This window comes from Mastigoproctus giganteus, chromosome 6 (assembly GCF_048544385.1).
Source record: "Mastigoproctus giganteus isolate SK-2022 chromosome 6, ASM4854438v1, whole genome shotgun sequence".
Classification (NCBI taxonomy): Eukaryota; Metazoa; Arthropoda; class Arachnida; order Uropygi; family Thelyphonidae; genus Mastigoproctus; species Mastigoproctus giganteus.
Window position 1 is genome coordinate 156,950,785 of NC_143580.1, and position 15,478 is coordinate 156,966,262.

Here is a 15,478-nt window from a genome sequence, read left to right on the forward strand (position 1 = left end):
GAGCAAATTTTTGAAGCAATTAGCGTGTTTTCATGGACACTATGGCGGATTTTTTCTTCTGATTGATCGCACCGTTGACTTATTGATTTTGTTTTGCGACTGACGAGACACTTTCACCATTAGAAATTTTATCTAACAACTGAATTTCACTCGCTAATGTCATCACCTTCTTTGATCTTTTCGCAATTCCCTTGTTATTCGTAGCCATATTTTTGTAGGGGTTAGAAAAAAAACTTGTCCACGATAAAGTCACTTCCTTCCGTTGACACACTCGAAAAAGTCTGTTTATACTAACACACTGCAAAACGGAACATTTTTCACCTTTGTAAGCATATCAATTTATAAATTGATAAATTTATTCAATTTATAAGCATATAAATTAAAAGCAAATGACAAAACCTTCCATGACAAGTGCATAGCACATACTAAACAAGGATTAGCAGGAAACATCCACACTCACGATTTTGTCACCCCCCCCCACCGAGTGCTGTTTAAACCGGGGAAGGATTATTTTAGCCACATCCATGTTTTTTTATGGTGGAAAATGTTCACGGCGCTTTAAAATTCACATTTTTTTAGGTTTCATTTTATATTAAATCAGCGACCGAATACAGATACCGCGAATAGTGGGGGTTTATCCTTTCAACCGCACCTTAAATACATCAGAATGAAGATCAGGAACTAATCAGCCCTGGTGGCCAGGGTCTAACATAGAGACTGGGGCCTCAACAAGAGAACGCTGGCACTCTATTATAAGACAGTTTTCATCCCAGCAATCTCATATGCTTCGGCCATATGGTACGATAAGACCACGCTAGTAGTAAATAGAAGAACGCTGGATTCTACCCAGCAATCCATCCTCCGTGCCATAACCCGTACCTGCAGTACAGTGAGTACTCCAGCCTTACAAGTAATAGCAGAAATGCTCCCACTAGACTTAGAAATCGCTAGGACTGGAATGTTCTATTACCTCTCCAAAGGAGTTCCAGTTACCTTCCTGAATTTTACAACTGATCCCACTAACAACAGGAAGGAAGAAAAAGTACGCTTACAGAACCACCTGCTACAGGAGTGGCAAAACAGATGGGCCGGTACCACCAGAGGAGAGATCACCCGCAAGTTTTTTCCACAGACAAATAGAGTATACCCAAAATCACCATCATGGTTCTTCCCAGGACTTCATACAATGTACTTAATAACAGGGCATGGCCCCCTTCAATGCAAAGCTCGCTGGCTGGCTTCAGACTCACAGACAACCCACTGTGGAGAAATAGAAGATTGGAACCATCTTATGTCTGACTGTCCCATATATGAAGACCTAAGATGTATTCTAATTGCAAAAGTGAGATATCTTTCAAGAGGACAAGAATTTCTCCTCCTTGAAACCGAAGAGGATTATAAAGCATTATCACGATTTGTCCAGGACCTCTTCGCAAGAAGAAGGGTGCAAATTGCCATACACTGAGGAAAAGAGGAAATGTCACTCAACCATGACAACGCAAAGACAAACCATATCACCAACCAGCATTTCTCCTCTTTAAACGAAAGAAGATTAAAACCAAAAAAAACTTGATGAGACTGCAAGCACAACCTCAACACCCTGAACTGCAAGTACAGGACTTGTCTCAGGAATGACCTACAACCCTAGAAGTTGACATCTCTTTAGAAGAAGTAGAACTTAAATAGAAGACCTACATGGACTTGATCTCATTGCAGCTCTGCTGCCAACACCACAGGCTATACCTGTGCTCTCTTGCACGGTACTTTCTTTCCACTTCCCTATGGAGGGAAGGAGATGGTTTCACTGTCTCTTCCCCTCCTTTTCCTCCTGGTGAGACATGGGCCTGCCCCAATGACCACAGGTGTCACCTCCCCTATCGATCCCTTACTTCCTATTTCCTCCCCCTAGCCTTCAGTCTCTTCCCTACTCTGTTCACTTTCACAGCGTAACCCCACATAGTCTAAATTTAAAACTTTGACCTGGGGTCACCATCCCTATTGGCTCCATATTTCTGAATTTCCCCCCTGTCTTCAGTCTCCCCCCCTACTCTGCCTAAACACTAGCAAATGCCCCATACGATGTCAAAATTTAAAAAAAAAATTGTCAAAATTCCAAATACGAAAAACTCTTTTCAGCCTAACCTTTCAGCGACTACTTCCCAATACTATTAAATTATTATTATTATTTATTTTATTATTTTTTATTTTATTTTATTTATTTATTATTATTATTTTTATTTATTTATTTATTTTATAGGTCCTTGCCACTGAAATCTCTGGAAATTAGGTGGCAGGACCTGCCAGAGTAAAACTTAAAATTACTGGGTACCTGGTCTGCCTCCACAAGGCATAGTGTGGACAACGTTGGCCCCAGCAGGGGGTCTAGTGGCTAAATGGCCATAAGAACAACGCTACACTTACAAAATCCATACACTTTTAAATCTCTGGCCTTCCCAGTGAACTGGTACACCTACAATGAAAGCAACGTGGAGATGGGGGAAACCCCTGGTGCCGTTAGAGACAAACACACTATACAGTATACATTATGTGTACATTGTTTCCTCGACATGTTGCCTGAGTATCCGAATTTTTGGCACTTATAACAGCGCATTGGATTTGGAATATAGGGGCGAATATGACAATTTAGATAAACAGCTTTAAAAATATTTGGTAAGTTTGGCATACTGAAAGTGAGTATTATACTACAGGTTGGAATGAGATTGCCATCCCTACGAGTCAGCATTCTCTTAGCTTGTACGACCTTTTGATCTTTCATTTCTTGCACAAGCTCTTCTTCTGTTACATTCAATAGATCCCATTCAGAGATAACACCTTTGGAACTATTTAGAGTAGTGTGTGGGGTGAGATTTTAACAGGAATTCCCCCAAAGGTTGTAAGCTTTAACAACAGTTCGGAATGTTTAGGCTGTGTTGTTTAAACTAGTAAATCCCCTGACTGTAACCTTTTGACCATTTCAGGTGATCCGGCGGCATTTTCTAGGAATCTCTGTATCATAAATGGAGAGAGTTTGCTCACTGGTTGACTAGATAATGAATGGATAATAAGAAAGGTTGGATACTTTGGTCATTGTCTTTTTTTAAGCACTTACTTTGCGCATTATCTTGATCAGAATTGTACCGATCTTTGGTTTTTTTTTTTTTTTTTGTAGTTGTTGGCGCATAGGCTTCTTTGGCCATAATGCACCTCCCAAGGTTTTTGCAGTACTTTGATCCAAGCCCGAGGCGGGAATTGAACCCGCGACCTTTGGGTTGCTAGGTAGGCACTTTACCCACCCGGCTAGCCCAGTCGGCTACCGATCTTTGGTATTTGAGCTCGAAGGCTCTAATGCTGGATAGCTTTTCTTTATCCATATCAGCTCCTTTTTGTCCTGGGGGATTAGCTTTTCTTTTTCCACCCAGGTTACCGGCTCTGCTATGGGGAGAAAGGAGCAGTACCGCTTGTGGCCAAGTGTAGGAGTTAGTACGGTTAGTAAATTAAGAAAAAGTAAAGAAAAAGGTACTTTCCTTTTTCTGGCTCTCTTTATATACTTTTAAAAAGTAGAGCTAATTAACAAAAGGACTTATAAAACAAAGTAAAACAAGAAAAAACTCAGTCGCTCTAGGAAAATCATTCTATGAAGTCGCAGATCGCTTGGCTACAGAAATGCTTGGCACCCAGGGCCTTACTGATATTCTGGATAATCCTGCCCTAGTGTGTACTGCAAGTAGCTGGAGAGAGAAAGACCAACTTTATTAACACAACGACTTATATCAAACAGCTTGGTGAATAATTATATAAAATATATATGTGAAGGGAAAAAATATGTAGTAATTACAAGTCAACTCAATTAACACTACAATGACATTGAAAAATTATTTTAAGAAGCACTTAATAAACGAACAACAAAGATTGCTGAAACAATCTTGTCTCCTCCACTGCCAATGGTTGCTCAATTTCTGAAATAAAATGCAAAAGGTTAAATGATAGAATAGAATTACTGGTTGAAAGACTGTAAAACTATGATGAAAACCACCATCATATAAATACTTATCCAGAAGGGACTGAAGTGCAAACGAAAGTCCTGAATAAACTTAAATTGTCCTAGACAACACTCTCCTGAAGAATCATTGTGGAGAAGATTAGGAATGAACGAGAAGAGCAATGGTGGATGATCAGGGATAAGTACTTCCCATGGTCAAAAAGCAACTATACTATACAACTAATAAAATCATTCAAATATGATCTGCCACAGTACTGCTACATATGATACTTAACTCAGAAACATGTAATAAAAATTTAGTGCCAATAATATAATAATACAATGCAACATATATTTGTCATCAATTGCAATCCTGTTAATGATTTAATTTTATATAAAAAAAAAAGATAAAAAACAAATAAAACAACAAATAAAAAAAAGTGGCTATTAAATGATCAATAACTGACTGATTCCACTAAAACTAGGGTACAAAATTAATAATAATAAATATTATAATTATTAAAATAAAAATAATAACAATCCGGTCAGCACTATAACCTGTTATAAATGATTGCATTTTGACTTTTGGGAATTGGATTTAGCATTTTAAACAGTAATTTGATGATAAATGATAATAAATGATATTGATGATGTATATCAGGCTTAATGTCCAAGTTTGCAGATGATACGAAGATTGGCAGGATTGTTAATGACACTAATGACAGTACACTACTGCAACAGGATCTAGAAAAGTTGAGCAGATGGGCTGAGAGGTGGCAAATGAAGTTTAACATTGACAAATGTAAATTACTATATATGGGAAACAGTAACCCCAGAGTAACGTATCAACTCTGTGGTACTACACTGACAGTGGTAGAGAATGAAAAGGACCTGCGGGTAATTGTGCAGGCAGATATGAAGTTTTCTGAGCAGTGCAGACGGTCTGCAAGAGTAGCTCATGGTGTCTTGTCAATGATATACAGGAATTTTTCTAGCAGGGATAAGAAGGTGATTATTCCCTTGTATAAGGCAATGTTCAGGCCACACCTTGAGTACTATATACAAATCTGGAGGCCTCATTTTAAGAAGAATGTAGAGCTGTTGGAACAAGTACAGAGAAAAGCAACAAGATAAGTTAATGGAACGAAGGGTTGCTCTTATGAAGAAAGGTTAAATTTTGCAGATTACAGTGTCTGGAGACTAGGCACCTGCGAGGTGATCTGAATGAGGTTTATAAAGCTTTGAATGGTGTGAGCTGCTCAATGCTGATGGGATTCTTCCTCTTGTTCAGAACAATCACCTGAGAGGGCATAAATTCAAATTGAGGAAAGACAGATGTAGGATAGGTGTCCGGAAGTTTGCCTTTAGCCAGTGGGTAATTGGTCGGTGGAACAGACTTCCATCCTTTGTTGTGGAAGTTGATAGCCTAAATAAATTTAAGGCTGGGCTGGACAGAGGGGTGAAATGGGAGAGTTTTTTTTTTTGGCTGATGTTGCATAAGCTTGCTTTCTTGCATCGTGTGACTCTACTAACGCTAAATATAAAATGAATTAAAATATAGACCTCAAATTTTTCTTTGTTGACATATCAAAATATGTGTATATAGGATGATGTGTACCCTTATACTTAGAATGTGCTTCCTTGTTTACTGATACAAATTTTTCTGGACTTTTAAGATAATCATCTATGAGCATGGAATTATTTCCCTTCTAATCCCATTGCATGAAACAGATTAACATCTTTACCATTAAAAGCAACTTCTCAAAAATTTTTTGCACTACTAAACCAATTTCTGAACTAAATAAATCCATCACAAAAAAAATTATAAAATTTTTTTTCAAGCTAGATACCAGTTGTTCCAACCAAAAACAATGTCACCTAGTGACATATGCTATGCACACCAAAATTTAAGCAGCACATTGAATAACAAAGTTAATTATACCAGTTATACATTAGATGTTAGCTTTATATGTTTATGACTGAACTGGAGGTTGAGCATATTTCCTTTTTTTTTTCTATTTACTATTTTACAAAATTCAAGCTTTGAAACAATCTATTTCAAGCAACGTATAAGAACCACCAGGAGGATTAAAATACTGGTTCTAATTTCATTTTTGTTTATCTTATAAACAGCAATTCAGCAAAGCTATAGCTAGGCATACAGGCTTCAAGTAACAGAAGCTACCATACTGTCACAACTCAAGCATTCAAACTAAATTTTATTCTCACAGCACACTTTTTTAATACTGTTTAAACAGAAGTGATTCTTCAGTAAAAAAAAAAAAAAAAAAAAAAGAAGTAATTTTCTTCAAAGTAATCAGTATGAAATACTTAAAAATTTACTAAAGAATTTTTTACTGAAACACTTTCATAATATATACAACTAAAGCATACCTTAAAGCACAATGAAAAGGTATATATATAGTTCTAATTTCACCATCTACATCCATCAGACAGCAGGAATGTATTGCAGGGTGATGATTTACAGACTGAGCAGTGCTTAATCCCATCATTCCATAACCACAACACAAAAGTCTGCAAAAATAAACAGTCACTCATAAATCTGAAAGTATTGAGAAAAAAAACAAAAAAACAATGATAACAACAAATCTATTTTCATTACTTATTATACAAACTTAACATATTAATTGTTATATTTATCCATAATTACCAATAAAAAAATATATAAATAAATAAAAATGTGAGAAAAACTGCTTGGGTTCCTAAACGTTTCCACGGAATTTGTCCATAGATGAGTAATATAAGCCAAGATGATAACAGTGGATCAGCACTGACGGAAACTATATTGGTGATTGTTAATTAAATGGAACTTAAGAACTGGCATTTGTATTTAGCAACTGAGGTAGGCACAACAGGGCAATAACTTGAAAGGCAAGGATTTCCTCAGGAATTGGCTGGATGTGAACCAATTTGCATCGCCCATTTCTTTTTTTAGTTTTCTGTTCAAATTCTCCTCCTACATTTGCTAATATTTATGGCAGTCATCATCTGTGGTCCACACTTGTTAGTCTATATGATGGTTAGCATACTACTTTTCTTAAAGCTGAAAAAGATACATTATTCCAGAAGCTTCTTTATATGTATGTTCAATAGTAAAATAAAATGTAAATAAAAACTTAAAGGATGAAAGCAATAAGAATATATAAGCTAAAAAAAAAAAAAAGAAAATTTTGGAAAATAGTGCTTTTTCATGTGCACACTTTTTGCACATGAAAATCGTATAATTCAGATTCATGTGACACAAGGTAGAAGGCTGCTTTGCTCCCTTCTGCTTTATGTCCTGTGAACCTGAATTATACGATTTTATATTTTAATTTTAGTGGGGGGAAACCCCCCCCAACTTTCCATTAATACAAAGAGATTTTTAGCTGTCTTAAAAACATGATGATGTAAAGTCAACACCAACCTTAGATAATGTTCGACCTTGACTTTTGTTTATTGTCACACTAAAAGCCAATTTCACAGGAAACTGTGCGTCGAAAAATTAAGTTATATTCCCCTTCGTTTAAATACATACGAATCCATGGAATATATGCTTTCGATCCAGTTCTGTTACTTGTGATATAAAAGCAGTCTTTCGTATCTTTCCTTTCTTAATTGTGAAGCCTTTAACTTATTATTTTCAAATTTTTCAATAATTACTTTGTTTTCTTCGATATCAGGATTTTTAAATGCTGCTTCACACTCAAGATCTTTTCTTTTCTTCTCTTCTCAGCCTCTCTGATATGATCTTTCTCTTTTCTATTACTGTCATTATTAACAACGTTGCTAATAGCTGAAGAAACTTTTGAAAAAATTGACTCATTGCCTTGAGATATGTAGAATTCTAAAATTTAAAAGCACTAAACTAAAAATATTCTTTATAAATAATATATATAAATATTCTTTAATATATATAAACTATAAATATTCTTTAATATATATAAACTATAAATATTCTTTTATATATAGAAAAATTTAAAGACTGTAAAAAATTAAGTTTGTAAAAGTGTCTTTGAGACAGCCCTGTCAATCACTTTGTTGTAGTATGACGCAATAGCAGTTAGCCCTGCCTAACTGCTATTGCGTCATACTACAACAAACTGCTATTGGGGGTTAAAATTTAAAACAGTAAAAAGATAAGCAATCAATAACAAAGAACACGGCACACAAATTGCAAGTAACACAATACGCACAAGTGAGAATGGAGTAACGAGTTACAAAGCTTTAAAAATAGGAATGAAGAGAAGATCTGAAAATTAATTTTTTTATATGATTGAAGATTTCATGGAAGTGTAAACACATTTCACTATAATAACCCACAGAATTCCAGCTGTCGGTATTATCGCAAATTCAGTAAGATTGGGTTTACTGTACGTTTATGATAGATTTCTTTTTATTGTTTTTATTTGTTTTTATTGTTTTATGGTTGTGACCTCCAGAATTTCAACCGAACCACGTGGTGCCGTCGGAGACAATCGTAGGGTAATCTCCAGTGCTGCGGTCTCCTGACCTGATTAAATGGCATGCTGTCCCAATTAAGCGAAGTAAACTCTGGCTATTTTCTCGATTTAAGATTTGCCCCAAATAACCAGAATCCACTGTATATAAAATTGTCTAGGCCCCTGATTAACTTTATCCTAATTTCACCACCTCACCTCAATTATTCATTTTTTATTTCGTAGCTGTAACATTAAGATACTGAAGTAGAAATTTTATTTAACCCATGGCTGCAATTTCAGTATTAGTTTTGTTACCATACAGAACAGAAGAGATTTCAGTCATATTCTGATGTTTTTTTCTTATTATTAAGATAAAAAAAAAACCTGATAATTTCTGCATTATAATACATTGCCCTCTGTGAAACAAACGATCTATAACTATTTTGTTTAAAACATTCAATACGTCTTTTATTTTAGGTTCTATAATTTACTTAGATCAGAAACTTCAAAAATATGTTTCTGATTAAGGTATTATGCTAATTTTCAGTTTTAAAACTTACATTATCCCTCCTTTCTACTACTACTTTCCTTAGATTTGATAAGAGCTGCAAAATGTCAGATTTAGGGCAAGATTGTCTTGGCTATTTAGAACTAATTTCATAGTTAGTTTTTTTTTATTTTTTTTTTTTATTGTATGATGTGATCAATACACGAAGGAACCAGTTTTTTCCTGCTTCCTTTGTGTATCGTGGCCGTGAGATCCAACCGGATAGTACGGCATCATTGTGATATCCAAGGCCGAGGTGGGAATTGAACCCGTGACCTTTGAGTTGCCAGGCAGGCACTTTACCCACCCGGCTAGCCCGGTTGACAATTTCATGGTTACTGCATTATACTGAGGAACCGATAAACTAATTTTACCTGTTTATTGTTATATACGTTGGGGTGGATGGGATCTATCCAGTTATATTAAAGGAGGTAGCAAAGGAAGTAAGCAAACCCTTAGCCATAATTATGAGAGCTTCCTTGGACTCAGGGGAGGTACCCATAGATTGGAAATGTGCAAATGTGACCCTAATTCACAAAGGAGGATCAAAGGCTGACACAAGTAATTATAGACCTGTGAGCTTAACTTCTGTTCCAGGAAAATTAATGGAGGCACTGGTTAAAGAAGCACTGCAGGATCATTTAGACAAGACTTCAGTTATAGCTCAGACACAGCATGGTTTTGTTAAGGGGAAGTCTTGCCTGACCAACTTGATTGGATACTATGATGCAGTCACAAAAGAACTGGATGCAGGGAATAACTTTGATATTATATACTTGGATCTTAGAAAGGCTTTTGATACTGTTGCACATGGAAGACTGCTACACAAATTGGAGCAGTGTGACATTGGAGGCAAATTGCTGCTATGGATAAAGGGGTGGTTGAGGGGGAGAAGACAGAGAGTGGTAATCAATGGACACTGCTCATCGTGGACTAATGTTATTAGTGGAGTCCCTCAAGGCTCAGTGTTGGGTCCATTATTGTTTTCTGTATTTATAAATGATATTGATGATGGTATATCAAGCTTAATGTCCAAGTTTGCAGATGATACAAAGGTTGGCAGGGTTGTCAAGGACACTACTGACACTATGCTGCTGCAACAGGATCTGGAAAGGTTGAGCAGATGGGCTGAGAGGTGGCAAATGCCTCTACTAATGCTTTCTACAGAGGCAATAGTGCTTGAGGATTAAGGAGGTTGCCCTGTTCCATATGATTGCAGGAAAAATGTTTGCGTTCTAGGCTCATATCATATTTTATGTTGAAAACTGGCTAGTTGAAAATTTTCAGATTTAGAGATTAAAATGCCAGGGTATCTGTTTTAATCTTCTCATTGGATTTCTTCGTTGTATCAACAGTTATCTTTGACTGTTTTTTTTTTTAAATAATTTAATTTTGTTCCTCCACTCTTTTCTGTCCTCCCAGTCTCCATTCTTTAATTTGCTCTTTTTCATAGCCACCCTCACTCACTCCATTCATCCATCCATCCATGTGCTTCTAGGTCTTCCTCTACTTTTTCTTCTAGGGGCATCCATTCCATTGCTTTTTTAGATAATCTCTCTTCCCCCATTCTCATAACATGTCCATACCATTCGAATCTTTTTTGTTCTATTTTGTCGATGATGTTTATTTGAGTGTCCATCGCTTTTCTTATGTCTTCATTCCCCACTCTTTCTAGTTTAGATTTCGGGCTGATCTTCTCCAAAAATCCAGGTTGAGTCTCTTTTAATACATACAAAATTCCTTACTTTACATTTAAACAGAGACAGTTTTCCTGAAAATGTGACAAAGTGAAAATGCATTAAGCAAACAATTTCCCTATAAGATGTTATGCAAAAGATGAATGGGATTCCATCATTACACTACTCCACAAACATATTTGGACACCCGTAACAAATGTCACTAATTAGAAGCAGAAAAACTAAGTAAAGAGCTTAAACTAGGAAACATTAGAAGAATCACAATCAAGCATGAACTTATGGTGTAGGACTCAACTGTCTGATTTCACACCAGCAATTTGTCACCACTTGCAATTACAGTAAACCCTCGCTATTCGCGGGGGTTACGTTCCTGAGAAATGTCGCGAATACCGAAAACGCGAATACTGAGTTATGGCTCCCATAGTAATAAAGGGGTTCCGTTCCAAAGTATGAAATATAAGAAAAACTAGTCTAAAATTTTGTCTATGTATGTATTATATGTACCTTCACAATATGACTATGCACATAGTGAAATGCAAGCACATGGCATCCAAATGAAAATAAGAAACAATTTAATATTAAATGTAATATTTATTAGAAATTTCAAACAAATCTTTTAAATCTGCGCCTTTGCTAGCAAAAAAAAAAACATCCCGCCAGTGCTATCGCCAGTTTCGCTAAAGTGTTGATAAAGGAGTTTTGCCTTTTCACGAATGATGAGTGAACTTAACGGAATTTTATTTTTAGTTCGGTCTTCTATCCACAGATTTAAAGCTTTTCCATTTTTTTTAATTTAACATCACGAGTTACAGAGCAAATTTTTGAAGCAATTAGCGTGGTTTCACGGACACTACGGCAGATTTTTTCTTCCGATTTCTTGATTGATAAATAAATAAATAAATAAATCTTTATTGTGAAGTAGAATTACAGCACAATATCCCATCACGGCAACGAGCGCCAGGGGTTCACATATAGATAACATAAGTACAAATTCAAATGGCTACAAAATATAGCGAACACATACAAAAGGCTACAAAATACAGATTACAAATGCAAAAAGAAATACAAATACATCATAAAAACAAGGAGCTGAACACAAATAAAGAAAAACAAATACAACTTGGCAGTGATTCAGGTTTCAAGAGCTTTGATAAAGTTGTGTCTGTCCTTCTTTTTACTTATTATGGTGTCGATGTCGGCGTCCACACGGTTGAGGGCAGCGAGCATCTGCTTGGGCAGAAATCTTTCGGTGAGTACAAGCCTGTTGTGGTGAGCCACAAGTGCTGGTACCGACCTTAGGCTTGGCTGTGGAATCCTCCAAGAGCAAGCATTCCAAATATTTGGAGATGATATTTGGCCTGAGATGAGTTTGGCTGTGAAGACCAGCCTCTTTTCAACGATCAGGAACTTCAACCTCGGGATGTCGAGTGCTTGTGCCATCATGGTAGTTGTGGTAGCGGGAGGTAGCCGAAGCTTGTTATTCGCCCATTTCAGTAGCCAGTATTCAGCAGTGTACACCCGCTTAAGGTTTGTATGTGCAGCAGAGGCCCATATTTCTGCACCATAGAGAATGGCGGGGTAGACGGTGGAGGTGATGAACCTTTTAACAGTGACAGGATGTCGGACGTGTAGCAGCTGCTGCTTTGAGATCCACCGTAGACGAGAAAATCTGGTACTGAGTTTGTCGATCTGGTTGACAAAGGACATCTTTTGGTCGAACAGAACGCCAAGGTCTGTGTGCGAGGGTACGTTTGGTATTCGTACCCCTGCGAGTGAAACGTTGAGTACTGTCGGCATGGATTTAAGGGAGAATATAACCTGAGCAGACTTCAGAGGGTTGATTTTTAGATTGAAGTTTGCCAGGTACAATTCTAGATCCTTAAGTTGGGAATTGATCCTGTTGCTGAGCTGGGCGGGGTTGTCGCCAGGGTTAATTGGAGTCAGCAGTTTGAAGTCATCGGCATAGCATAGGAGACCATTCGTTGAGGCAATAATGGGCACGATGATGGCTGTGAACAGGACACCAGACAGGACTCCCCCCTGCGGTACTCCAGCAGTAATGTCGCAGGATAGGGTATGTTGCTGCCGATGGAGAATAAGTATTCTGTGACTGAGAAGTGATTCCAAAAAGCACAGCATATCACCTCGAATGTGAAAATTCTCCTTAAGTAGGAGGAGCAAGGCCGGAATCGACACGGCATCAAAGGCTGCGCTTATGTCGAGGTATGTGGTTGCTAGCTCAGCTCTTTGTTCGAATGCTGAGAGAATGCGTTCTGTGGTGGCTGCCAAGTTAGTGATTGATGATTTTCCTGCGATAGCATAGTGGATTTCAGGTGGTTTCGTCTGGAGGATTTGTTGAGTGATTGTGGGTAGCAAAGCCTTTTCAAGAGTTTTTAACAGACAAGAGGCAACTGATATGGGTCTGAACTGGCTGACGTTTGTGGCAAATTGGTTTTTGGGGATGGGGTACACTCTGTATTTATTCCACTGGTGTGGGAAATAATGCTCAGTGAGGCATCTGTTGTAGATCGAGAGAAGAGGGCCTATGATGAATGTGTTTAAGCATTTGATCATAAATTGTGGAATTCCATCCTCCCCAACAGTGGCTGTTGTGGGAAGGGAATTGATGGCACGTATGAGCTCCTGTTCCGTGATCTGGATAGTCCCTAGGACATCTGAAGGGTTTTCATAGTCAGGCTGGACAACTGTAGACGGGACTGTGGTTGTATTTGAAAATCTGGCGATGTATTTGAGCCATTCTTGAGGCGATGTATTTGAGCCATTGATCGTACTGTTGACTCATTGATTTTATAATGTTTTGCCACTGAGGAGACACTTTCACCATTAGAAATTTCGTCTAATAACTCAATTTTATTCGCTAGTGTCATCACCTTCTTTAATATTTTCACATTTCTCTTTTTATTCGTAGCCATATTTTTGTAGGGGTTAGAAAGAACTTGACCACAATAAAGTCACTTTCTTCCGTTAACGCACTCGAAAAAGTCTGTTTTACACTGCAAAACGGTAGAGTTATAATTTTTGTAAGCATATCAATTGATAAATTGATAAATTTATTCAATTTATAAACATATAAATTAAAATCAAACGACGAAACCTTCCATGACTAACACATACTGAACAAGGATTAGCGAGAAACATCCACGCTCCCGATTTTTTCACCCCTCTCCCCCACCCACTGAGCGCTGTTTTGACCGGGAAAGATAATTTTAGCCACGCCCATGTTTTTTATGGCGGAAAATATTCACGGCGTTTTAAAATTCACATTTTTTTAGGTTTCATTTTATATTAAATCGGCGATCGCGAATACGCGAAACCGCGAATACAGATACAGCGAATAGCGGGGGTTTACTGTACCACTTGTTTCAACTGCACAAAGTCAGTTATAACTGATGTCATGAAAATAGGATGAATGAGGTCACGTGATATAGCACACAAATGTTCAGCCAAACCAAAATACTAATGGATATGAATTATCAATCCCTCAAGAAAGTGATTAAAGCAAATCAATGACATTATGGATGATCTTGAGAAAAGATGCCCACAGAAATACCAGTAAATGCAACCAAAGTCTCTAGGCTTTGGATGCTCTTTAGCATTAGCAAAGGCACATGATGCAAGGAAGCGAGCTTATATAGCATCAGCCAAAAAAAAAAAAAAAAAAACACACACGCACACTCTTCTCATTTCACCCATCCACTCACTCCAAATGTTTGTCTAGTTCTGCCTTGAATCTATTTAAGCTATCAACTTCTACAACAGATGGAAGTTTGTTCCAGCAATCAACCACCCACTGGCTAAAGGCAAACTTCTGCACATCTATCCTACAACTGTCTTTCCTCAATTTGAATTATACCCTCTCAGGCGATTATTCTGAGCAAAAGGAAGGATTCCATCAGCATTAAGCATGCTCAAACCATTCAAGGGTTCATACACCTCAATCAGATCACCTCGCAGGTGCCTAGTCTCCAGACACTGTAATTTGCAAAATTTAATCCTTTCTTTGTAAGAGCAACCCTTTGTTCCGTTCACTAATCTTGTTGCCCTTCTCTGTACTCATTCCAACAACTCTACATCCTTCTTAAAATGAGGCCTCCAGACCTGTATACAGTACTCAAGGTGTGGCCTGACCATTGCTTTATACAAGGGAATAATCACCTCCTTATCCCCGCTAGAAAAATTCCTGTATATCATTGAAAAGACACCATGAGCTACTCTTGCAGACCATCTGCACTGCTCAGAAAACTTCATATCTGCCTGCACAATTACCCCCAGGTCCTTTTCATTCTCTACCACTGACAGTGTAGTACCACACAGTTGATACGTTACTTTGGGGTTACTGCTACCCATATGCAGTACTTTACATTTGTCAATGTTAAACTTTAGTTGCCACTTCTCAGCCCATCTGCTCAATTTTCTAGATCCTGTTGCAGTATCGCACTGTCATTAGTGATTATCCCTATTTACCAATATACACTCAAGATCCCCATGTACAGTCAGATACTGGCTGCCACCTCCTCCTCCTCCTCCTACCACCTAAAAACTACAATAGGGAAGAAAACCAGGTAGAATGTTTGTCTACTGTCATGTAACCTGATGGCCTCTAAAGATCAGCCAAGCAGACCCCTCTCTCTCTATCCTCCCCCACAAAAACAGGATCAGGGCAGAAAAATAAATTTCAACTCCTGTCCCCCAGTACCAGTGAACTCATAAAATACTTCTTCCAGTACTGTCCATCAAGCCCTAATGTGAAACACCTATTTAACCAATCAGATATCTATTTCATCACCCTCCA

At 37.6% G+C, this 15,478-nt stretch overlaps 1 protein-coding gene across 1 annotated transcript in view; it reads right to left on the reverse strand.

Moving 5' to 3' along the window:
• Window positions 1-15,478, reverse strand: part of Rab3-GAP (Rab3 GTPase activating protein) — a 606,356-nt gene that overhangs the window by 239,304 nt on the left and 351,574 nt on the right. Inside the window, exon 15 of the mRNA XM_090376553.1 lies at window positions 6,374-6,514. Coding sequence (XP_090232679.1) covers window positions 6,374-6,514 — 141 coding nt within the window. The remainder of the gene's footprint in view (window positions 1-6,373; window positions 6,515-15,478) is intronic.